General features: G+C 39.7%; 1 protein-coding gene across 1 annotated transcript in view; it reads right to left on the bottom strand.

The window, feature by feature from the left end:
• Positions 1 to 25744, bottom strand: part of HMCN1 (hemicentin 1) — a 202261-nt gene that overhangs the window by 161834 nt on the left and 14683 nt on the right. Inside the window, exons 2-4 of the mRNA XM_040610626.1 lie at positions 7025 to 7095; positions 2828 to 2986; positions 2214 to 2336 (exon numbers count right to left, since the gene is read on the bottom strand). Coding sequence (XP_040466560.1) covers positions 2214 to 2336; positions 2828 to 2986; positions 7025 to 7095 — 353 coding nt within the window. The remainder of the gene's footprint in view (positions 1 to 2213; positions 2337 to 2827; positions 2987 to 7024; positions 7096 to 25744) is intronic.

Below are 25744 nucleotides of genomic sequence, written 5' to 3' on the forward strand. Positions count from 1 at the left end.
AGAGCAATGGTTTGAAACTTCATACACTAAAAATAGCTTTGTTTGGGTTTTTTGGGGGTAGAACAATCAAAAAATGTTTTAACAAAACAAGACTTTGGTTTGGCAGGGTATTCACAGTCAGTGATTTTGTAGCTCTTTCCTAATCTACACTTCAGCATGTCTCTAGACCCCAAACAGTGAATATGTTTGAGGATTTATAAACTTCATTCTTTACACATCATTGACTACTCTGATAAAGAGGGCAAGTTTTATTTCTGTTGAATTTTGCCTGAAGGCTACAACAAACTCAAATTACTACTACATCTCCTGTTCATTTGCATCCATCCACTGGTAGGTACATTCCTTGCACATAGGATTTCTGATCCAGAACTGCAATCTGCAGAAAAGGTTTTATTTGGGATGACAGCATTTTGGTAAACTAATTTTCACAGTCCCTTAGCCCAGACACAGCTTTATGTAAGGTCAATGATCACTAAAATTATTTCAGAGCCTTTTGGGTTTAATGCAAATGGTTCAGTTGTTACTGTGGAAGACTTGTGAAAGTGATTTTAGAGGTGGGGTTTTTTCGGGGTTTTTTTGTTTGTTTGTTTTTTACCTAGGCGATCTCTTACAGCCTATGGCCACTGAAAGGAGATGCAATTATATGAAGTAGTGTGCTGTTCCCTCCCCCTCAGAAAAACCCTGCAAGAGTAGCACCTACTGATATCACCACTTGCTGATATCAATCTCTGGCTCTTCTGCAGGCCACAGGCTGTCTAGCCCACAGATGAGGAGCCTATTATTTGCTCCGAGGAAATGCCAAGATGAAGCAGGAAGGAGGGGAAAGCGGCTACTGAAACCCCCTGCTGCAAACCTTCCTCAAAATTCAAAGGCAGACTAACCACTCAAGCAGAAGCTGGTATTCTTAGAAACAGGAAAGTGCCTAGAAGTTCAGAAAGCGGAGGCGGGCAGCCAGCCGACAAAACGGTGCGTGCCAGCTCCACTTAAGAACACGGTGTTGCTTAGCACCTACAAGTGGCTTTTTCTGCTCACTTCTGCCTCCCAAAAGCCGCAAAATCCAAAACCAAAACAATCAAACAAAACTTTATCCTAAAACTTCAGTCCTGGCAAAGAGCATTGGCAGTATCATGATCCCTTCCATATAAAGGGGTTTCATGAAGTCTCACAGAAAGAAGTTTTACCCTTCATATACAAGTAATTGCAAAATGCAGGTCAGTAACTGTGCAATCCCAACAGTGAATTTCTTTTCCTCTGACTTTTAACCCTTCTAACTTTTGGAGAATAAATCATCTGAGAAGTTCCTCTTTTTGATCACCTTCGCATCATTGCCAATACCTTACAACATCCCAAATAAGAACTTCAATTTTCCTAGGCAACAACAGTAGAAAACTGCAATTTATCTCCAACATTTGTCATTGTCCAAATTCTAGTAAAGAAAGAAAAAGGAACAAACCAAAGTAAATTTTTATTAAAAAACTTCATCCAGCTATTGCTTATACCAGGAAGTCAAAGGGAAACATTTACAACACTTATAAACAATTCCAGCTCCCCAGATAACTAACATGTGATTTCATCTCCATCCAAATTATTTTCTCATGCGCTATTGAAATTCATTCCTGCCCATGGCTCACTGGAGTTTTCAAAGAAAATAGTCATTCCAGACTGTGGGTCAGTAATCACAATCACTAGCAGGTCAGCAGAGCTGTCAAAAGTATTGACACAATAACTTCAATGAAAAAGGTACCACAGTTAATTTGTAAACAATGGAAGCCTGCTAGCTCAAACCTATCTGTCCATAACCTGAGGAACGTTTTCGGCCAGGCTTATTAGCAATCCTCTGCTCGCTAACAAAATGCTCATTTAAAGCTGATACTGCACTCTCATTCAGAGCAGTAACGCCACTGGGCTACTCAGAGCACAGAACTGCTCCTTGTTTTAAAGGCTCTCCTCCTGGCACAGGTAGAGGGAAGTTGGTGAAGTTCTGTTTGGATGTGGCAGTTCACACTTCCCTACCATTAACAGGAGTCACAGAATTGCATCCCAATATAGCAGACAGAAAAAGAAGGAAGAGAAAGGTGGAACAGAGTCCGCATACCAACAGTAAAACATTTAGAAATTCCCCTTATGCTCCCTAAATCACTTTCAGGCCATTTAAAGACATAGAGTATAAGCCCCTACCTTTTTTTCCCCATATATTGCAGAACTCAAGTTACCTCATTAACTTGTTTTTTATCCAAGTGAAAAACTTGACCAGAACTCGTTGAAGCAATTTCTTCATAGACCTTGTAACCAATATGATCCCTGTCATCACAGTCCCCAGTCAGCACAAATACTACCTATATTTAAAATAACAATAATAAAAAAGGTCATTTAGCACATGGTGCAAACTTTAGTAGAACATCGTAAGGCATGGCAACAGAAGAACCGTGTCACTTGGCATGGGTTCACATTACTCTGCATGAAGGACAACCATATTGCACTCACCACTGATGGGGAAAAGCAATGAAAAAGAAAGACACAATCACTTTAGAAATTATACTCATCTATCAGCACTTGTACAGAATACTTATTTCAGAACAATATAAAAACATGAAGTGGTAAGCTGACCAAGAATACATACACTGGTAGAAGATTCAGTTGCAATATTTAATTCACAATATTAAAAGGAATATTCCTTTTTAACTTTCTATTTTTAGAAAAAAAATTCCCTAGAATAGCAGTATTATGGTCCCCTCCAAATCTCACATAGAAGAATTTTACACTTCTAAATGGATAAAACAGGGCATTAAATACATAAAGCAGCTCAGAATGTAAATCCCCTCTGTACCTGTGATTGCTTCTGTTGAATGAGTTGAAGTACTTCATGGGTTAGTCTATAATCTTTGGATCGTGCATCAGTAAATACATAGATGAAAGAACCAGGAAGAGAAATTTCTAGAGCGATCTTTATTGCCCCAATGCTCATCTCTGGACAGTCTCCACCACCCTGTTGACAATTAGAAGGAAAACAAAGCATTATTATAAGGAAAAAAAGCATACCAAATAAGTTACTTTCTTTTGGGATATTCAGGACAGATGCTTTCTCAGCTTCTAATATTTTGTTCACTTTTATCATCCTAAGCATTGTATGGTTTCTGCAGAGTGCTGTCTACACTCACACTCACAAGCAGCAACTGCAAGAGCTCCTTAGGGAAAACAAAGTCAAAGGAAGGGTTGTGGTTAGCCCTGAAAACAGCTGGTGTCACGGTCACTCTTATCTTTTCTGAGAGCATCATATTTTGCTTAGCTCCAGCTCCTGTGACAGCTCCATTTCCTATACTCACACGCTCCCTTACTGGCTGACAATTTAATTGCTCTGGTGGTACGCAGCAGTCATGGGAGGTCACGGTCATAGACGCAGATGGGAAATTATCTCAGCTGAGCAGCGATGAGCTCCAGGAGGACCTTTAGATACCAGAACAGCAAGAACTTGACCTAAACTTAACACTGCAGGGCAGCCAGCGCAAGGAGCTCAGCAGAGGGGCACAGGTGATGTGATCTCGGTGACCTGTATTGCTAAGTAGACAGCTGCACAGCTGGAGATTTTTCAGACCATGTGTTCAATCAAAACCTTCCAAGTATGACTAACTTTATATGAAAAGATCAGTTTCTTTTCCTAAATCAAGAATTAGAGGAAAATCCTGCTTTAAAAAAAAGTTCACTTTAGCTTACATAAAAAAAAAAAAAAAAAAAAAAATCAAAAAAATCAACTGGCATACCGAATACAGAACTTTCCAAAGAGCTGAAAACAAACTGTATAAACTGCCCTTGTAAACAGCAACAGATCTTTGCACTTTCAGGATTAAATATAAAAGTTATTTCTTTTATTTCTACAATCAACATGCCTTCACACATACCTGCATATAAATCACATGCTGGGAAGGAAGAAAAATGATAATGCAATTGTTGCATCTAAATTTAATTCCTGGGATGCCATAAAAAAAATTATGTTTTGAGGTTAAACATTCACATAGACATATAAACCAGAAAAAAACCTTGCCTCCCACAGTCCCCAGTCCTCAGGAATTTCAGCTCTTCCCAATGAAACGTTCATGTCAGTAACAATTTTTAATCAGTATTGTTAGTCCTATTTCATACAAGACTATGAATAAACTTCTCATCTACGTTAAGGAACACGTACGCCGTTACCATGTCCTTTTTATAAGTCAGTACTGTCTGAATGTAGTCTTATTTTTATGGGAAAAGCAAGTGGTAGACTCCAGACAGCCTGAAACTCAAGAGATAATTCTCCAAACACATTTTTGACACACATGTCAAAACTTTATCTTGGCAATGCTTATACAATCCTATGGGACAGATCAGCATATCCCAGTTACTTGTCTCCTGCTCTCACAAAGTGAGTATCATATTCAGCAAAAGACTCTTCCATGTAAAGCTTTTCTTTGTAGACAAAGTCAAGATAATAGCTAATTTCTACAGACACCTACTTGGAACAATAAAATCTATTCCCACTTCAGGCCTGCTTGATTATTGCCTCATGTAATATTCTCTATGGCAGCATCTATTTTCTACATATAACAGGAAAGCACTGCTGAACAAAATGGTTATTCTGAGAGCAAGCACAAAATTTTTTATTCTTATAACACAGAAGAGGGATATTCTCAAAAGGCAGCTAGGTAGAACTATGAAAGAGAAATGTAATACATTAAAAAAAAAAAAAAAAAAGACAACAATCTTCCTTTAAATGTTTCCTGCTTTTCTCTCCAAACTGCAATTAAATATGGTTACAATTGCCTTGTGAAGTTTTCTGAAAAGACAAAGAAAGCTCAGCAAGTCTCATTTTCCGTTCAGGTTGGATAGGCACACAGAAGTTTAGGTTGTTAGCTGAGCTAATTGATACTATTCACATTTCTTACGTCTTAATTTAATAGCTACATAACCATTTACTTAAATAGCTTGTAACCACTTACAGATACATAAATTCATTATCTGATTTAAAAAAAGTGTTATCAACAACTCTTAAAGAATACTACTTCCATTAAGTAGTCATTTTTACACTGAGAAATACTCAGATAAGGTCCTTTCATAACTGTTGATGCAAGTGCGTTAACATATATATCTCACAGGATCATGTAACACTCAAACTAGTGAATATACTTTGAAATGGGTTTATATAGACAAGATTTAAGTGTATTGCTTATGTAAATAAACATCCATTGTGAAAACTGTATTTAATACAAGAATACACTGAACTAAAAACAAAAACCAAAAAAACCCCACACACCACACTAATTTTTACACAATGTCAAATGCCAGCCAAAAGCCTATTTCTAATGTCACGTACAAACCCTTCAATCATTCTGTGACCAGACAGTTTTGTTGGAAAACAAGGGCTGGGCTTATCCTGATGTCTAGGGAGGACCAGTTTGCAGTATTCCCAGAGAGCATATTAGATCAACATATATTGGTCTAATATGTTACACATATATATATATATATAAATATATATATGTGTAAATAGAAGACTCCTTAAAACAATTTATCTTCACTTTAGTTTTGGCTTTGTTCATTAATGAGAATATTTGCTTCACACCCTATTTCAAAATGAACCTACCTTAAAACTTCCCCTACTTTCACAATATTAATTCTTACATCTTTTAATTGTGTTTCTAGAAAAAATACTAATAACAAACATACACAAAGTGTTCATTTTCTGGGAGACCTACTGCAAGATGATCTATCAGTCCTGTTCTAATAACTTTTTTAATTTATATTTTGGCTCTTCACCAATATAATGAATGAATGCAAGTCCGTGAAAGTCTTAATTTTGTTCAATAAGCACATCTTGAAAGTAATTACAAAATACGCAATCCGTCAGGATTAAAGAAAGAAGCCTTAAATTCATTAAGCAGTAACTTAAAAACAACTTGCCTGTAAATGAAGAGTTTTAAATTCCTAAAAGCTTTATCTAAGTCATATACCTTTTAGAAATCGCTGTTATTTTCCAGTACAGCTATTTAGAAAACAAAAAACTGAAGACTGGAAGGATTTTTAAAGTTTAAATTTCCCCTATGAAGAAGAAAAGGAAAATAGCTGGCATCTTCTGCCTCCTTCAAAATTTACTATTGTTTTCTTTGAATTTCTATCTTTCTGCCAACTTGTAAACTACTTATTCTTCCCAAACTAGCACTATTGGCTTTCAAAAAGTATTTTATTACAGGGATTACACCATGTGCCAGGTTCTAAAGGAGAGTCTGTCTGGCACTACGGACTTCTGCAAGGTTCTCCACAGATCAGAAGCATTTTGCTTGATTAGAAAAGACAAGACAATAGGATCATATTTTTCTTTCAGTAAGGGTAACTCCATTCCAGTACTTCCCTTTCTTTCCATCACCCAATCCAGATGTCATCTGTGGTTTATTCTCACCCAGGGAAAGTCCACCAAGGGAGACACACTGGTGTGCTAGTTCAAAAACTGCCACTCGTCTCCTACGCACAGCTACAGAAGCAGTTCACAGTTGTGCATAAGACGAGTACTGGAGTCGGCTCGATGCCTCTGAAGCAGCAGGAGCTCAGTAACACATGGCAGTGAAGGCAGTACCCAAGTAATACTTGATGGGGCTTACAATCTTTTCATACCTAAATTAGTTCATTGAAGTAAAGAAGAGTTTTCATGGGAAATAAGTTCCAGAACATAGTAAAACAGATCATAAAAGTGTCTACGAACAAGTGGCAGGACTAATTAAAATGCAAAAAATGTTAGCATTATCTAATTATTCTTTCTTGTGTTACTGAATTGAGTCCCCATACAATGATGTAAGCTAAGACAAAATAATTAACCATAATCATACATTAAGGTGATCAGAGAACAGGAAGATCGCTGTTTGTGCGGGCAAAATGACAGAGGTTAACAGCCTACATCCTGATGAAGCATTATAGCAGAAACATCAACATGAGAGGAAAGAGTAGAGGGAGGAAACAGGGCCTTTGCTAGAACAACATAGAGAAGTAACAAGTTACTCACCTGAACATAAAGTTCCCTGAGTTCAAACTGAAATTTCTTGGGATCTGTAGTTATCGTCACTGGACCAATTTCTAGGATGAAAAAAATTGGGAAAATATGAGAAAAACAGAAAGTTATCAAAAGACAACTTCAATTGAAGAGCTAACTGTTTCAGATTTATAACAATCCAGTAATAGAGAAACTGCAAGCATTTAACAGAAAGGAGTCATGAAGAAATTATATACCCAGTACTGAAATCCATGATTCCCAATCTCCTATCATTCCAGTATTAACAACTCCTAGGTATCTTAAACATTTATAGGCGTTCTGTGTTGTGCTTCTTTCACAGTTGATTTTGACCGATCATTTAATTGCTCTTAGTAGTCGGAAGGGAACAGACACCCTTGAAACAAACACAGCTGCACCAAAACCCACTGTATTTTTCCAGGAACAGTTGTGTAGGTGAACACGAAGGAGAGGCCTCTCTGAACACAATACGCACACTAGCTTCACATCTCTTGCCTGCGAGCCCAATGCCCAGCCTCAGCATACCCAGCAGCAGTTTCCAGAAAGAATGAAAACAGAATCAACTCCATTTCTTGTGTTTGCCATGCCTTTGTATATCGAGAAAAGGGCATTGGAGTCAACTGGGCCGTGGACTGGGCTGTGTAAGCAACAGCAGCACATATTTGAGCATTTCCCAACCACACTAGCTGTACCACAAGCCTCCCTCTGCCCCTTCAACAATTGCCTTCCTAATTGGTATCAAATGTGATTCCAACCAGCTGGTTTCCTACGGCTGTGATTTCCTGACAGTTTACCTTAATCTGTCTTGGCACTCATGCACTTCATTCTTTCCCTGGCCTAGGCAGGCATTCCTGCCCTGTCCTCACGCCAGTAATGGCATTCATCTAACTCAGCAAGCTGGGTCAGGGTGCTAAGCCAAAAATAAATAAATAAATAAATAGAAAGACAGGCACAAAAAGAAAAAAAGTGAATAGATTTCTACTAGTTTAATGCCCCAAACCACTCATTAAAAGATCAGCTGAGTACCAGCACACAAAATGGGGTTCAGTTACATTGTCAGAGTAAAAGAAAAGCATGAAACTGCAGCTGTGTCAATTTAATACAGCTGTTGCTTGCATGGAAGCACGGCCTCAGCAGACCATGCAGCACGTTCCAAGCTCTGTAAAAGTTAATATGTACTTATCTTCCATATAATCTAGACATTTTCCTTTTTTAAGCAGTCCAAAGTTTTATTTCACTGGAGTTTCAACAACAGCCATTGCTAAAGTCTACTACAATCACAAATGCATTTGCTGGGGGGGAGGGGGGGGGCTCTATTTACAAGTGCCTTTTGCAAAATATAGGGTTTCATCTGTTTGAAAGTCACTCGAGATCACACAAAACCTTTCCTAGAATATTAAACTGTCTTCAGTTTACTTCTGTATAGCAGTAAAGAACATTCACAAATATCATGAAAAGAGCAATTATAAGGATTCATGGTTCCTCTACATCATCCTGCCATGCTCACACTCTTACCACTCCACCTGGTACCATCCTCCCTTGAGTATTCTTTAAACCAAACACCTGTAATAAAGCTACCTCCAAGTTGTTTACTTCAAATCCATCCCCTGCCAACCATTGTTCTAAAGTATGTAATAGAATGGGGTTTATACATATAGTAAAACCACAAGCTCCATTATTCCCCACCAGTTGAGGGATTACATTTTTCAATTCTAGAGCAGTAAATCCTTTGGAAAGGTTTTCTTTCCCTATAAAATAAAGATCTGAAAAGCAACATTACTTCAGCCAAGCTACAACAGCACACCCAGTTTAGATCGGATGAGAGTTCTGCCTTGTTGCTCAGCAGGCAGCAGGGGCTCGCTCCAGCAGCGCCAGCGGGTGCCAAGTGTGAGCCGGTGCCAGCATCCCGCAGGGACCATGCCGGCCAAGGCTCTGGCCGCCCTCTGGTGTGAGCTCAGCAAAGAGCAGGTCTTCCAAATCGCACTAGACTAGAGGTTAGAAAGGGAGCGTGGCCCAGTCGGCGTCAAGTAGAGGGTTACCTGGTGTCAGGGCAGAAATGAGAACTTTGCAGGAGCTGTGCAGAGGGCAGATGTCCACAGGCAATTCTGCAACCAAGGCAGAGCTCATCAGCTTCTCCTGAGATCAAGCAAGGCCCCAAGTAGGAGTGAATAGGGTCATTCACATCTTCAGGAATCATGACCTCCTCTAACGGACAATGACACCAACACTCCCAGCGTCAGAAAGCAACCCTCTACGTCATGCTAGTACTTCGTGTAAACCTACAGCTACAGTCAGTTTGCCAGCCACTAAACTAATTAATCACTGATACAGAAGGCATCTGGAATGGTGACAGCCACCCAACTCTAGGCTGGCATTGCTTCCCCCATCCGTATGATCCGAACTTTGCTCGGTTGTATGGCAGTCATTCAGCACTCTTCCCATGTAGCTTACAAGCCCATTGTTCCAGTCTAAATGGTGATGTGACTGATTCTCATCATATGAGCATTCACCGACTTGTACCAAGAAACCCAGCATCTACTGTCTTTCGCATGCTGTTGTGCCACCAGCTCATGGGCTGCTTGCCAAAGAAGCCGTAATAGCCTTCACCAATTTAATCTTCTTTTATCTTCATTCTGCTGCCTCAAGTACAACCCAAGCAAGACTGTTCCATCAGTGCAGGTAAACACAGGCCTTCAAAGCATCCAGAATAGACAGAAGCGAGAAGAAATTACCAGAAGTGCTTAAAGTTTACTTGCCAGCTAGAAACTATTTCCAAAAAGGACTTTTGGAAAGAATAGCAAGTTCTCTCACCAAGCACAACAGAACGTTACTATAGAAGCTTAAATTACTGAAATGGTAAGAACCCAAAAAACTGTGAAGTCTAAATCAAATTGCAGTCATCAATCTGAACACGGCTCTGTAGAACCAGTGCCCTGAGGTGGGTCTGAGACCCCAATGCCTGTGCAATGCTAAACTACAGCACTGTTAAAGAATGACATAAACCATGGTGGAGAACTGTTCTTAGCACTTTCAAGATGCTAGCTGTGAAGCCTGAGTTCAGGCAGAGTCTCTGAAGACACTTCAAGGGTTTTGCAGTTGTACAGTACCACGCTGTACAAGTTCACCCTGCGTAAAAGCTTTCATCTAAACAATGCTTAACAGCTTTGTGGCACCAAACTAAGCCAAGACATAAAAAGCATGCAGTCAAGTTAACAAAAAACAGCAGACAATGCAAAAAGAAAGACCGATGCTCAGAATAGGTTTTGGTGTCAGAGAAGAGCAGGGGAGGCACAACTGTTGTGCATCTTTAACAGTATGCATATAGCCTGGCAACTCATAGGTCTCATTGCACATTTATCCATATCCAAAATACCCCAAAGTCTCAGTAACTGCACACAGAAGTCAAGCACATAAGTCAGACATTCCTCAAATCAAGCACAGTCACAAATGTAGTATTCTAAATACAGAATATACTCAGAAACCAGACTCTGCAAACACTCCAAGCAGAAGAAAAAAAATAAAATTTTAAAGTTTCATTAGTTCTTTAGGCAAATATTGACATGAAATACTCTAACAGAATACGTCCATTCTGATGCTAAAGTATTAATCCATTTTTATGCACCAATACTTTGGGAATATTTTGGACTAGTTTGTTAAATTCTTCCCACTGCTCCCTGCTCCAAAGCTGTGCCCAGTCCTCTGGCAATTGTGTGAAAGGTGAAAAACCCGATACAGACACAGCAAGGCAGCGCGTCTCTGTTAGGCAGCAACTAAACTCTCATCTTAAGAGTCCAACATAAATGCCAGTTCTTTCAGACTGACTTGGTGATCTAAGACTTGACACTGCGCACACAGATAAAGCTTGTAACACAGGAAAGGAAAGGTATTTTAAAGGAACGGTTGTGCATTACTGAACAAAGCCTGGACTTCCTAAACTGAAATCACAAAACTCAACGTAACTACTATGGTATTTGAGCGTGTACCTAAGGAATTAAATATGACAACATAAAATTGAGTACCAGTCCATTTGACAGAGATTATGAATCTTCATACTTCCTTTCTGAGGTAAATCTGATAAAAACCATCTCCTTTGTAAATAAGAACAGCCCATAGTAACCTGAGAAACTTGCCATTCTAAAAGATCCAGATGTTTTCCCATTACTTTCTGCTCCAACCTCAAACAGCTACATGTTTAGATACAAGCTGAACAGCAAGAACATTGTGAAAACCACAAATTACCCACTGACACACAATCACACAATTACCACTAAGGGTGATTGCAAATTTGGCACTCCCTTAATACTGACCACGTAAGACATCTGCACCAAATATCTGTTTTGGACAGCTGGATGTTTTAGGAGATCTACCAAAGGAACATGGAAGCCATTTGTCTACCTCTCATCAACTAAGAACACTGAATTTGTTTGTCCTGGAAGGAAAAAAAAAAAAAAGCAGCTCTGATTTATACTTGGTAGCTGAAGGAATTCTGGCAGAGATGCCAAGTCCTGTGGAACACTCTCACCCACAAAAATCCTTCTAATTCAGAGCAAGGACGTTTCCCCAATGCAAAACCATATCCAGGATTAAAACAAAGCATTCCCCCAAAAAGCCCGCACATCTTCGGATACTTCCAAAGAACACATAAACTTCAGAACTAGTACACTACAAAAGAAGAAGAAAAAAAAAAAGCAACAGCAGCAACAAAAACCTGATATTTTCATAACAAAAGTAAATTAGAACAGCCTTTTACTGCATTCCTGTTTTGTTACACAGAATAACGTGTCATCCGAATTCTACTAGTTTATTGGTATGGTGTCAGAATTGTGCAGATTATTACCAGTGCTGCATCTTTGCAATGGAAAGTATAGCCCTCCAGCCTAGAACTGATCACTTCTTCATCAGGTAGCATCCAGCTCAGGAAATACATCGTTTCCAACATCTTGTAACACAAAGACTGAGTGGCAATTATCTTCTACATTCTTTTTTACTGACAAAGTGGACTGAGAAGTTCAGCACTAGGCATCTGAAAAATAAGGATCTGTACTCAGAAAAGCATGCATGTTTTTTAAACACCCACTATGAAAACTTTTATATCACCATGAAAAATCATTTTCAGAGCTGCAGTAAACATAAGATCACCGCATCTTCATCAGGAAGTTGCATTTACAAAGCAATCACAGTTCTCACCATTCACTGCAGATTTAAGTGTCGTGACTCAAGTGAAATAGTATGAATAGAGAATTTACAGGTCAAACTATGCAAATGAGTTATTTGTATCTTCACGCTGTAAAATGAAAAAATCTTTTCACACAATTTGGGGAGATTCTGATCTAATGGGATCATTGAAAATACATGTATGGCAAAGGCCAGGTGTGGGGCGGGGAAAGATGTTTTATTATGCAAATGGAATTAGGTAACCCAGTGGAGGCACCCTAGCATACATTTCTAACATATGTCAAGACTTAGCTCTTGAGATGTATGTCTGATTGTGGGACAAAAATAAAAGTCACACACTGGGCATGGTTACATACATTCATTTCACGAGTACTGCCAGTTTAAGCAGTTCCTGTCTTGCCTTTCCATCCAAGTGCTGCTTCCTAGCTATGGCAATTCTGAGGTTTTGAGATCAGAAGACTAATACGGGTTTCATACACACATACTCCTGCCTGCCCATATTTTATCTATATACATGAAAGTATTTTTTTTATATCAGATCTGTCTTCCAGCCTCATTTCCTGTACACGCTCTTAAGTACTTCTACCACCATAAGCGAAGAGCTGATAAAGGATTGGGAGTGATCATCTGTGACAGCTTAAACGCCTAAGCCAAGATTGCTGCCAAAAGAAATTGGTGTGCAATTATTCCATAAGAGCTGTTTGCTAAAGCCTGATGCTCAGCAGTATTATCTGATTTAATGCTCTCTTCTCAAGCTTCCTTCTCTGTATCCAATTCATTGTAAAAGCTCTGCTTATAATTATTCTGGAGACCTTCAGGAGTAGCTACCTGCCAAGGATTAAGAAAATAAGAATGACAGAGTTACTCTTAAGTAGCCTCCAGCCAGCTGTCTGTCTTAAGGGCACATAAGCAGAAACCTTTAATTTCCTAACAGCAAGTTGGGTCCTATACACCAGGACTTTACCTCGCTACAGAGCACTCATGAGGTGCCATCACAAACGTTTCACAGTGCTCTCTTGTCCTTTCCAATACCAGAGTATGACATCACAGGTGCAACTAAATTAAATATAAATACCTTTAATTGCCATCTCAAATTATAGTGAACATTTTTCTTCCTCAGCTGACTGAATCAGAAGATTTTTTACCATTATGTTTTAACCATTAACACAACTACAATGCTGCTCCACTTCTAACTGCTTGCAAATTTCTATAGTACTTTACTGAACCCAAGCAGCTGACTCTGAAAATAAGCTAGGTAAGTACTATTAACTCCCACCTAGGGTTAAAAAAAAAAAAAGAAAACCAACCAACCAAAAAACCCCCGAAACTTAAAGGCTTCTACTTCATGCTCTGAAATGAACGACACCCTCAGCTCACATTAAAGGTGATGGGAGCTGTGTGGACAAAGACATTGCTGAATTTCTCAAGAAGCACAAGCAGCACTGGAGACGCTGCCTACAATCAGGAGTGCCCCAAGGCTAATGCACACTCCACTAGAAAGACCCTCCCAACAGACTCCAAGAGCACTGGAGTAAGCAAAGATGCTTAGCACTAGAACATGTAATAAACTACTTAAAAGTTTCTTCCTAAATGATATTCCCTCATGACTTGGTTGCTTTTAGCTTTCAGACTCCAACCTGAGTATAATTAAATATTTTAAGAGCCCAAGAACTGCAGTGAACAACTTTTACCAGATTCTTAACGAGACAGAAAAATGCCAAACCAACCCAGCAAGCTCACATGTTTCCTTAATGCAGTAACTTATTTTAAATAGTTTTTCAGCCTCATGACTTATGACTATTAACTTTAATATGCAAACTTCAGCTTAAGACAACAACAGATCGGGAGAAGTCAGACTGCACACAGTTTTTCTTGAGTTGGCTCTTCAAATAAAAACCAGTCCATGCAAACTACAAAGCAGTGTTAAGCAGCCTAACCTAGCATCAGTGGAGCATTACTGCAACTCCAGCCTCACAGATGGTGACAGTCAGCACCCTCGGGCATCAAATTCTTCAGCAGTCACCGCAGGGCAGTGGTCAAAAAAAATCAGAAAGATTTAACAGGAACTTAACTAAAAGTGTGCCTTAGTAAGTGTCATGTTGATATTATGTCCAATTGTTACAACATTTATGAGCCCAAGTGGGTTTTGTTTGTTTTTGTTGTTGTTGTTTTTTAAAAAAAAAAAAGGAAAACAATAATTGTTTAAAAAAGGGGTATTATATATGTTCACATTTCTTTGAAAAAGAAAAGCTAGCTTGGAAACATAGTAGATAAAATCTAATATTATCATCTTTCATCTACCGCAACAAGCACTAAGTTTAGCTTATGGGTTTCAGTTGCAGTTGTCTGAAAGTTATTAATCAAATGCAGTAACAAATACTAAAAATCAGCTGCTGATTTGCCCAGCACAGTAACAACTACCCCACCATTAACTCCACCTTCTTAGGACTATGGTCATAAATCACCTCTTCTACCCAGAGACATTAAAATAAATCTAGGTTTGCTACAAATTCTGTCTTAAATGGGTAATGCACAAAACAACATCAGAGCATCTCAAGCCCTTTGTAGTACCACTCACACATCACACTCACAATGGAACCACCAACAGAAAAATCTACTCCCTCGGCCTGGAAATAAGAAAAAGAAAGCTTGAATTAAATAGGCTTACAGGTTGATTATTGCTCCAATGAAATAATCCACTTCAACATCCCTTCCAGTTCCACTGGTAGGCCAGAAGATTTTGTCTATTGCTGGTATACAAATAAAAGTGAAAGAGACCAGAAAACTTAACTCCATGTGGTTAAAACTTAAGTAACGCCAGTGACTACTAAATGGCCCAAATGTAAAGAGACTGACACAAAGCAAGGGGTTTTTTTTCCAGAATCCCAGCATCTGCAGGAGATCCACCTTCCTCCTCCCTTCCCTTGGTTCTTTGAACATCCCCGGAGGTCTGTCCTCATCAGGGGGCCGGCAGCCATCATTTCTGAAATGACTTTGGCTGCCCCTAGCCAGCTCTCGGTGGATGAGTGCCCAAATCACAGAACACACAGCCACAGCCGGCAACTCAGCTGACAGTCCCGAAGAGAGGCCAAAGGACTGAAAGAGCCACAGAGCTTATGCGAGTCCCTTACAACTAGGTGGTCCCCTGCAGTCACACCTTGAGCCGTCCCAGTGAACTCAGTACGTACGGAACTGCTGCCTGTGCTCTTAGGCACCTCTGCTGTGCAGGGGGCTTCAGTTTTACGCTTGTCAGCCCAGTGCTGCCAATAGGACAGAAGTTCGTATTGCTGCTCTTCTTTTCCAACAGGACAAAGCCCCAGCAGGCACAAGAAGGGGGGGCAGAAGCATTTCTTGACACTACACAGCATTCAAGCTTTGACTGGTTTGCTTCCCTCAGTCCACAGTAAAGAACAGCTGATAAGGACCACGACCACAGCTTCCTCGCTGCACAGGATGGGAGCAGCAGTCACCTCCCGAAGCTGTCCCGCGCTCTTAGCTCACACCGAACAGCTGAAAAGGTCATCAGATTACATTCTGGTTTTGTTTATTTCCCCTTGTTAACAACAATCTGAACAGAGTAAAATTCAGTTCATAATGCTCTTTAAATTCTTTCTCCAGACTGAACTCCAGTTCAGTCCAGGTCTATTTCTGTCTCATCTCTTGGTCTGTGTATTTTGGCAGTACCGCTTCAACACTTGTAACAGTGCTGGATAGAGAACTTACACTAAAGAACAGGGCAGGAATGAATGCAACCACAAATTCTACACTGCCGTTTTGTGATTAATAACCTTGACATGTTGAAGTCAAATCAAACACTATTTAAAACTCAATTTTTAATTCAAAATTTGTATTTGGTATTGCATTACAAAAATTTATTTACTGCAACATCTAGCAAAAAATCATTCTGAGCTGCTGCCCACACCACTGGCTGTGCTACTGCCAGCTGGGAATAGCTGAGCTCCACTGGGCACTGCAGATTACCACAAGCTTGCCTGTAAGGCTCCTTCTTTTTTCACCATTTCCACCATGTCCCTAGATGTATCTCACTACAGGAGGGGTCCATAAGCTGACTGGCAAAAAAAAAATAAAAAATAAAAAAAAAAATAAATCACAGCTTCTTTTATTTTTCCAGAATAGATGAATCCAATTACAAAGTCTAATTAAAAGCTTCTGCTGCTTGGAAGATAATATGCACAGATTACTTCCTTCAGAGAGACTTGGAAGATCCTTGGAGAGGGCTACCTTACTCAAGCCAAGTCAGCTTTTTGATCATGAGACATAATCAAAACTGAAAAAGCAACTGGCTTTTTCCTGCTGAAACAGCAGCCACATTGCTTCCATGAAGGATTTAGAAGTACTAATGCACTCAGCACCCACATCCACATAAAAACAGACCGCATAAGCAAATAAAGTTACCAACAGCAACTTGAGCATCCTGAGAGCAGAACCCAGTACTGCTCAGCCCATGTTGATGAGAAATACTCTACATTCATGTTATGTAGCATATAGTGGTATCCCAACTCAGGAACAGTACTCAACATGTTTAATTACTAGCCAGTTACTAATAAACCAGGAAACAATGTTTTCTGAAAGGAACCATTCTCCTAACAAGCTTTATGAAGACCACAGCACTATCCAGTGCTTAAAACTGTCAAGACCATGGAAACATGGACTTTCCAGAATAAGTTACCATATTCATCCTATGCTGTTATTTAACAGGCTTATGTTGCAGTAATGCCTTCACATGGTAAAAGATACTTCTTTAAGAAGAAATCATAGATGGAATATGGTGTGTCATATTGAAATAGGTCTGTTTGGGTTTCTTTGACAAGAGGGAGTTACATGACCTGGGACAAAACAGAACAGCACAACTGCTACATACGAAGCTCATACACAACATGGTAAGTTTTAGGGGGTTTTCCTCCACAGAGGATAACAGAAACACACGAAAAGCAAAGACTGACATAAAATTCCTTCAGATGCCAGACATGATACTTGAAAAGTTATTTAAATAAATTTTGCTCTGCACATTGTCAGCAAACCACATAGGACAATTAGCCCTAAACAGGGAGGAAAAGATGAGGCTAACCACAGACCAACCTACACTTGCGTAATTAAAACACAACTAAATAAATTTGCCTTAGTTTTCATATCATGCCACCTGTCTCTCAAAAGAACACAAAGGAAAAAAAAGATTTTTTATAAAATTCTAGGAGAATAAGACCAAGCTTCTACAAGATTACATCTTGTGTGTGTGTGCATGTATATACAGATGCATGAATATCATAATTTCAATATTACAAAATGCTTTATGATGTATCCCGTCAACATACTTTGATAAGTGAGACTTCCAAGCATAAGAAAAAAATTTGAAATCAGCTGCTAGGACAAAGAGATTGTGTCACGTTCAGTACAAAACTCCTGCTATTCGACATATGAGTTTACTCTGTAGCAAAGATTTTCTTTTTTTTTTTTAATCGTGAAAATGCATCTGCTTTCTTTTTTTAAGTCAATGACAGAGTTTTTACTGATTTCACTTAGAACCAACCCCAGTTTCCCTCCAACTATTACACAATAAAATGAATTGCTAAAGGATTACCAGTGTAAAAACCATTAGAAACCCAAACCGTTTCTTTTCAGCCATTACAACTGTAAATTCAAATCTCCATGCATCACTCTAAATAAATGTCCAAGCCACAAAACTAATCCACATGCAGCTGACAGAACATGGAATTTTACAGCAGGTAACATTGTCTGTGTACACCGATTATTCACTCTGACAATATCCAGTTGCAAAGATTACCCCAGGGCTCTGACAACGGTTCCATGGTGCCTCAAAGACCACTGTGAATAAAGAAGCATCTATCTGTTTGTTAAGTTAAAGCATCTATTTAAAGATGTTAGAAGAAGGTCAGTTACTGGCATACCAGGTTAAAGTGAACGTTTTGCTCCTTTAAAAAAAAATTAATTCATTTTAATGGTGATGACTTTCTGTATAGTTCATTTTCTATTTCTACTTAATAGATACGTTTCTTATTCCTGGTGAGGCTCTTGTTTGAAAGGTTGGACCAGATGATTTTTCAAGGTCCCCTCCAGCCTGGGCTATTGTAGGATTCTATTGCACAAGAAAGTGATGGGAAAAAGCTGCAGAAAATATGACTGCAAAATTGCTTATTTGACAGAGCCAATCTGGGCAGAAGAGGATACTGAAACATTGTAATACTATTTAAAAAAAAAAAAATGGTTTGGATTTAAATGTCAATTTAAAAACAAAGATGCGTCAGGTTTTTCATGGCCAGATAAGCCTCTCAAAACCTTCGCTAAAGCACTGTTTACTTTGGTAACTGGCGAGTCAGCTGGAAGCAGCTCTCTACCATCCATTAATTTTTGCCTGTATCATTTGTAATTGTGTAATTTTCCAAAAGGCACCAACAAAAACATTTTCAAGCAACAGAAATAATTCAGTAAAGGATAAATGTATTGGAACCAAGCCCAAGAAACCCGAATGGCCACCACAACCTCAGCGTAAGGGGAAAGGAGTCACACAGCCAGGCTGAAGAGTTTCTCCATGGCTGCCAGAACAGCTTAGCAGTGACAACGGTCTTATGCGTCTCCTTCCTCTCCGTGGTCCAAACCAGTGAAAACTCCTTGTGTTGCGGCTTCTGGTTCTTCCCACTCTCACCCTGGAAGAGTGATGCACAAAGGCTGCCGCAGCAGCAGTGCAGGCTGCACGGAGGAGGTCCAGCCACAGAGTCAGCTCTAATTTGCACGCTGCAGTCCCTGTAAATTTAGCTGCTGGGAGCCACTTAACCTCATGCGAAGTAACAAAATATTCTTCTCCCCCCTCTCTCTGTACCATTGTACTTACTTCATCCCTTCAATCTGGCAGAAGAATCAAAAAAACAGAACTTGTCCCCACAGTAGTCACGCAATTAATCCCTGAGAATGTTTGTTAAATAAATTCTGTTGCACAGAAGTCTCCAATTCTGACTGTGCTGCTAAGGATTTGGCTGCAAGCCAGACATACATACTTATCACTTTGGAAAGAGAATCTGCAAATTCACTGCCCTTATGTAAGCTCCATGGTACATAAACAATCCCCCAATTCTTGTCTAAGCATCATTTCTCCTGACAATCACATGCTGTATAAAACTGAGATCTCAGACAGACAGCAAAACACCTAATATTAGAACACCACAATTTTTAAAATCAACTGAGAAAAGACTAGAAGAGAACCAAAGCTGGAAGAGTTGTGCACTCATTCAGAAAGCACCAATCCCAGCTTGCTTCTCCAACTGTGACACAACAGCTCTGGGGTTTCATCACCAAGAGCTCAGCCATGCATGCAGGGGATGTCGCTGCCTTAGTGTGAGCTACCTCCATTCAGGAGTTAGCATCCTAAAAGCTCATCAGTCTTCTTCATCATCCTTCACACTCTACCTAAAATCTCTTGGGTATGAGAAGTGTTTAAGTAGATAATGCTGACCTACTAAAAGGACGTTGCTGGTGTCACCACAGAAAAAGATACAGACACAAGGATTTCATAAATTGTACGGATTAAAGCTGAATTGACTATCAATGTTTTGAACTCCACGGGGGGGGGGGGGGGGGGGGGGGGGGGGAAGAAAAAGAAAAAAAAACATCAAAAACCAGGCAGACTTGCAGCTTTAGCTGTTACACCTTCCCAACCTCTGCGCAGGTGAAGCAAGAGCCTTTGCTATCCACCAGCAGTGCTCCGGTGCAATGCCTTTGCTCGCTACATAAGCGGCTACCAACTCCAGGAGGCAGCCAAAGCAGCAGGTTTGGCTCAAGATAATTGAGCCACCTCAAGTGTTTTACAAGAAACTAATTTTAAGGCTACAAAGCACAGCTCACAAAAATAACACAGATACATCTAGGTTACAGGACCTGGTCCTGCAGTAGTACTGGTATGCCATCTATGAGTCCCAGAAGTGGCATTTGTTTCCTTTCCACTGACAGCCCCCTCACAAATACGCTGCCTTTTTGCCAAATCTACACAAGCAATGCCTCTAGGCAGCTCACTGCAGCAAGATTCACGAGCGCTTAACTGGGTAGCTACTAATCCACCCAGATTTACCCACACTTATCTACACATCGCAGTCCAGTGCCATTGGCTGCCGTTAGCAGTGTCGGCAGGAGTAGAATCACGTTCTGTGCAGATTTCTATCGCCCCTTTGCCTCGCTGCCCTGGCACTGACCGCAAGGAACATGACATTATGAACGCAATGCGTGGTGGGATGCTGGAACACAACAGGAGGTTAATAGCTATAGGAAAGCTGGTTCATGGTTTTGGAAGAAGAAAAAGGAAAATCGTGAGAATATTTCTGCTCTTGTTGCAGGTTTGAGTGTTCAGTAGTTTTTAGGAAGCTGTGGAAGAGAGGGAAACATTACATATTATCTGTGGATCATAAAATTCCACTGAGTTTTACTAGTGTAAAAATGTAAGCATGCTCCAAAGTAATTCAAAAAGCAGATGTGAAGAGGGAAGGAGGAAAAAAGATGAGAACTTTAACTCTTTTACCCTAAACAAAACAGCCTTTTTCATTTTGCATGAGGATAACTTATATCAGTTAAGCAGGAATGTATTATGCAAAACCCTTGTTTTCTGTTTGCTCATCTTTTAAAATTTCTTCAAAATAATGCCACTCTATGTTTAGATAGAAATTAGCTCAGTAACTCATTTGCCTTGATCCCTGTATTTTCCAGTATCACCTTCCATCTGGCCTAGCCCAGCAAGACTGGGATGCACTCAGCTGGCTACTGGAAAAACATGGAACTCTCACCTGGAAATAAAAATTGCTAAATAATGACTGAAGTTACTCTAAAAGAATTACTAAATTTTTTAAATGAAAGCATTTACCATGATTATGGTTTTCACTAAACTGTTCGAGCCTGTTTATACAGCACAGAGCACAAAGCTTTCTTCTTTGGAGAATTTGGATCTGAGGCCATGAAGCCATCAAGCTCCGAAAATCAATGCTACAACCTGACTTGCACTGTTTATATAGGTCAATCAAAAGCATATTTTCTTACAGACACAATGCAGACCCTGAAAAAAAAAAAAAAAAAAAAAACAACAAAAAAAAACACTCACTCTCTGAACATGCAGGTGTTTTCAAATCCACTCCGACGATTCACACTTGGTTATTTTAAGTGGTAACCACTCCCCTTGCAAGTCAACACAAATGAAAGGCAAGTGCTAATTTCTTGGTTGCTACAGCTGGCAGCCAAGCAAGCTAAACGAAGATGCCACTGGTGAACATGGGAAGTGTGCTTTTAGTGCAATCCGGGGCTTTTGTCGTTCACCAGTGTTGCTGGGTAGAGAAAAAGGGCTCACAGGATGATCTCATCAGCTGAAGTTTGCTCTCCATTGACGGCATTTTCAGCTGCCCTGTTATCAAAGTTTCCCACTCTGTCTGTGCTAGCAAAGAAGTGAACAGGTAGGGGCATGTTTTCAGTGTTTATTTTACATTTTCCACGGGCTTCCAGTCTCTCTCATTCTTTTGTCAGACTGACACAATACATCTAGACTTCTAATATCATTAAGACTTTTAAACAGCAGCAGTTCTTCTAGATGTTACTACGGTTTACCACTACTGTCACATCAGAGCTGACACTTCAGCCTCTTCAGAGCAAAGTTAAGTTGCTCAGCATATAATATGGAACAATTTTTAAAATTATGAGCTTGACAAGACTCCAGTAGTACTAAAAAAATCTCATCCAAAAGCTCTACACCATTAAAAATAGCAAGGAAAAAGAATAAATTTTAGTAGACTGTATGAATTAATAACTTAAGTGGCCCAAATTGTCACACAACGCATGTCACTTGTCTGTCTTTAAAAAACAAAAGCATTAGTTATACATCTCTCAGACAGAATACATTATTCTAGCTGAAGCTAGTCTTAAAATAGATTGATATTGCCGTTACAGATTGGATCTGTCTGTTCTGGCGTGGGCTGCTCAGCGCTCCTGCTGCAGTCTCTCTGGCACACCCTCAAGTGCCAGTCTCACGGCTGATGCCCTGCACAGGCACAGGCAGCAAGGCTCAGGGGTCCAGCCACCCGATGACACCACCAAATCTTTGACTGCCCGTTTTCACCTTTACTTCCACACTTTCCAAACATACCTTTCCAACAAAAGGCCTGCACTAGCAGGCACTAGGTGTCCAGGCACAACCTAGCTGTAAAGCAAGGAAGCACAATCCTAGAAAAGGAACACCTTAACTACAGACACTTTTAAATAGCGTAAGCAGTTCAGATCTGAAGAAAACATGCTTCCGAGTGCCAGCCTCTTCGGTGGGACCTCACTGCCCCACACAAGCCTCAGGCCAGCACATGATAATGGAATAGCCTCTCTTCCTCAAAAAGAAGTCTTTCTGGAAGGCAGCCTCTGGCAACCCCCTTTCTGCTTTAGAACATCTTCTCAAGAGCTTTCTCATTCCAGCTATGAGATTTCCACAACCAACTGCCCGAGAAATCAGAGCAGCTGTTCAGCCCATAGAACAGTCTTTTTTAAGAAGAAAGCATGGGTATATAAACTGATGGCTGTGCTACTGTTGTTTGGAGCTTCTCATTTATGCCTTACTTCTTGCATCCAAAAAGAAGGCTCAAAACCACAAAAATATGCAATTCTTACTGGCATTCACAAACCAACATGAAATTCCTACAAACATTAATAGTCAGGCTAACTTTCTTGAACACTAGTGCAAAGGAACAAAGATCATAAGCGCATGACTAACTCTTTCAACCACAGTTTGCTGTGCAGGATCAAGGAACCATCTGTTTTTATCAACTGCCTACTGGTATAATCATGGTGACGGCTGTCACTACATGGAATTTAGGAGACATCCAGGTACAAACATGACTAGTGATTCAGTCTTTCTGTGAAGCTCTCGTTCAGGTGTCTGCAGTACAAAATACATCCAAATGATTGAGACTGGATCGCTTGGGTTTAAATCACTAGTTCTGCCAAAGATTCTCTTTGTTGCCAGAGGCAAATCTTCAGGGTCTCACTCAAAAAAAAAATTCAAGCACATGTGAAAAATCATATCAAAATCAACAGACTATACAGAAAAACATTTATAAATTCTTTCTTAACTACTGAGTTTCTTTGTGCCTAAGGTCTCCAAACTGTGAAGGAGGTGTGTTTCCCATCTCCCATCCTTTCTTTCTTTATCCCTAGAAGAACTCAATATTCTGGGCAGGATTATTTATCATCATATGAAGGCAGATACACTGTACTAGTAGAAGTTCAACTGTAAAGATGTTAATACAAATGTTATGGATTCATTTCTAGTATGATTATGTGGACGAAGACCCCACCGTACCAGCTAAACTGTGTAACAGATAAAACTGTCCAAACATCTAACCTTAATAATAAACCAAATTTAACTAACAGAATAATCTAGATGATATTCCTGATGTCTCTCACATATGATAAAGCACTCTGTAGTTCACAGTATACTTCTACAAAGCTAGCATAATGTCAGGAAATATAAACAAATTTTAATTAATCTCATTCTCCAAAGTCACACGCTGCATTTACTAAGCTCTTTCAAACACATTATGTTGCTGAGTAACAGTAATGCCTTAAGGCACAACCTTTTTCCTTCTTCAGAGTTTAAAACTGCTTTGAAATATCACCAAAGCATACAATTCTTACTCAATGATAATGTCTGAGAGCACCCTATAATTTAAAACCACACTTTAATTGACAAAATGAGTCAAGTAGGAAAAGCACGATGAATTCAGATCCTGTCCCAAGTACAATGAAACTTCAAACAGTGCTGAAAAAAAAATGAAAAACAGCTGAGCTAATAAAAAACAGACCCTGCTTAAACAATCTTTCATCAATTAAGTTTCACCTATGTTGTTACTCTTGGAATTTGGGAAAGTGGGAGGAGACAGTAAGTTCTGAAGAGGAGATATGAAAGGATATTTGGGAAATATGTAGTATTTATCAAATTAAAAAAAGCAGATAACCAAAGCCAGACTCTGACTTCAGTTATACTGGTGTAAATCCAAACTAACATCAGTGACTGTAATGGAATTGCTCTGGATTTAATCCATGTTAACCGAGATCAAAATTTGTTCAATGAGACAGAATATCAGAGTGGAAAAAATGGGGTTTATATCTGCACAATGGGACATTTCATTGCAAGTAACTAAGAAACTGTTTAACGCTATGTAGCTACAACACAAAAAGGTGAGGTGGGCTTGATTCATCATACAAATATCCACAGCCAAAATTTCTAAAGTTCGAAAGGTTTTATGCACTTTAAATCTGTCTCTAAACAAGCCTTATGCAAATTAAAATTAAATCAAAACATGTTTCACTTATTTACAGCTTCTCTTATCTGCTTGTTTTGTAAAGAGCATGGTTTGAGATGAAACAAGACTCAAAGTAGACACGGAACAGCATCTCAAAAGTTGCTTGCCTCATGCCCTTTACAGAAACAAATTCCTCTCCTTATACCACTTGCTAAGTTACAGCTCCAACTCCACGAGCTACCACACACCTCTGCACTGTGGAGTATTGCTGCACCTTCCCTCTGAAAGAAAAAACATGGGTACATATCAGTATAGGTGGCTATGCTGATCCACCAGGTGCTTAAAGACTTGCTTGAGGCGACAAAGCCACCAAATTCTTTAAAATGCAATTTAGCCAACATGTGTTATTTTTGTCTTCATATACCATGGTTCACTTTAGGTAAAGAACAATATTCAATTCCACTTTCAAGGGCAGGGAAAGGGTTGAGTTTTTACAGTAATGACATGATCTTCATTTTTCACACCCTAAGCACGAGCAACAGTAATATTTAGAACAAAGCGTGATACACAGAGCAGCCACATTTTTTCCTCCCATTGTCAGCAATCACAGAGACTGTCTAGATTTGTAGACACAGAGATCCCATGTAACTCAATCTTTACAGCTCAATTCAGTTCATTAGCACTAGGGACACTCATTCCCTTCCCACTGCAGCTATGCCAGCTGAACAAACTGCCAGCCCTGCTCTCCAGAACCATCCTAACACAAGTCATCACCTCCTCTGCTTGGCAGCAAAGCAATTCATGCACACTCTTTTGAACCAAGTTAGCAGGCTCAAAGGGTTTCAGCAGTCTCTGCTAACCTGGACCATTTTGGAATGAACCTAGAATTGCAAAGCAGCACTTCTGGCTGGGGATCAGAAAAGACCACAAGCTCAAAGAAGAAGGAAGCAGACAGCAGTGCAGAGCAGTAATGTTTTCAACCAATACAGCTACACATTTAAGAAAAATATATGTCCACAGATTCAGCCAACGTTCCAGAGAAAACAGCAGCCAGCTGGTCCAATTCAGACCCAGAACAAACTCTAGAAACGTACTCGCACAGCCAGCAGGCAAAGTGAGAACGACAGGTGTCCTTGTTACCACCCTCATTCATGTGAGGGCAAACATCAGACATACTGAAAGGAGAAAGGGAAAGACTTCTCCATCAATCAGTGATTCAGCATCATTTCTGCAGGATACAGAAACCTAT

This window comes from Falco naumanni, chromosome 11, assembly GCF_017639655.2.
Source record: "Falco naumanni isolate bFalNau1 chromosome 11, bFalNau1.pat, whole genome shotgun sequence".
Taxonomy (NCBI): Eukaryota; Metazoa; Chordata; class Aves; order Falconiformes; family Falconidae; genus Falco; species Falco naumanni.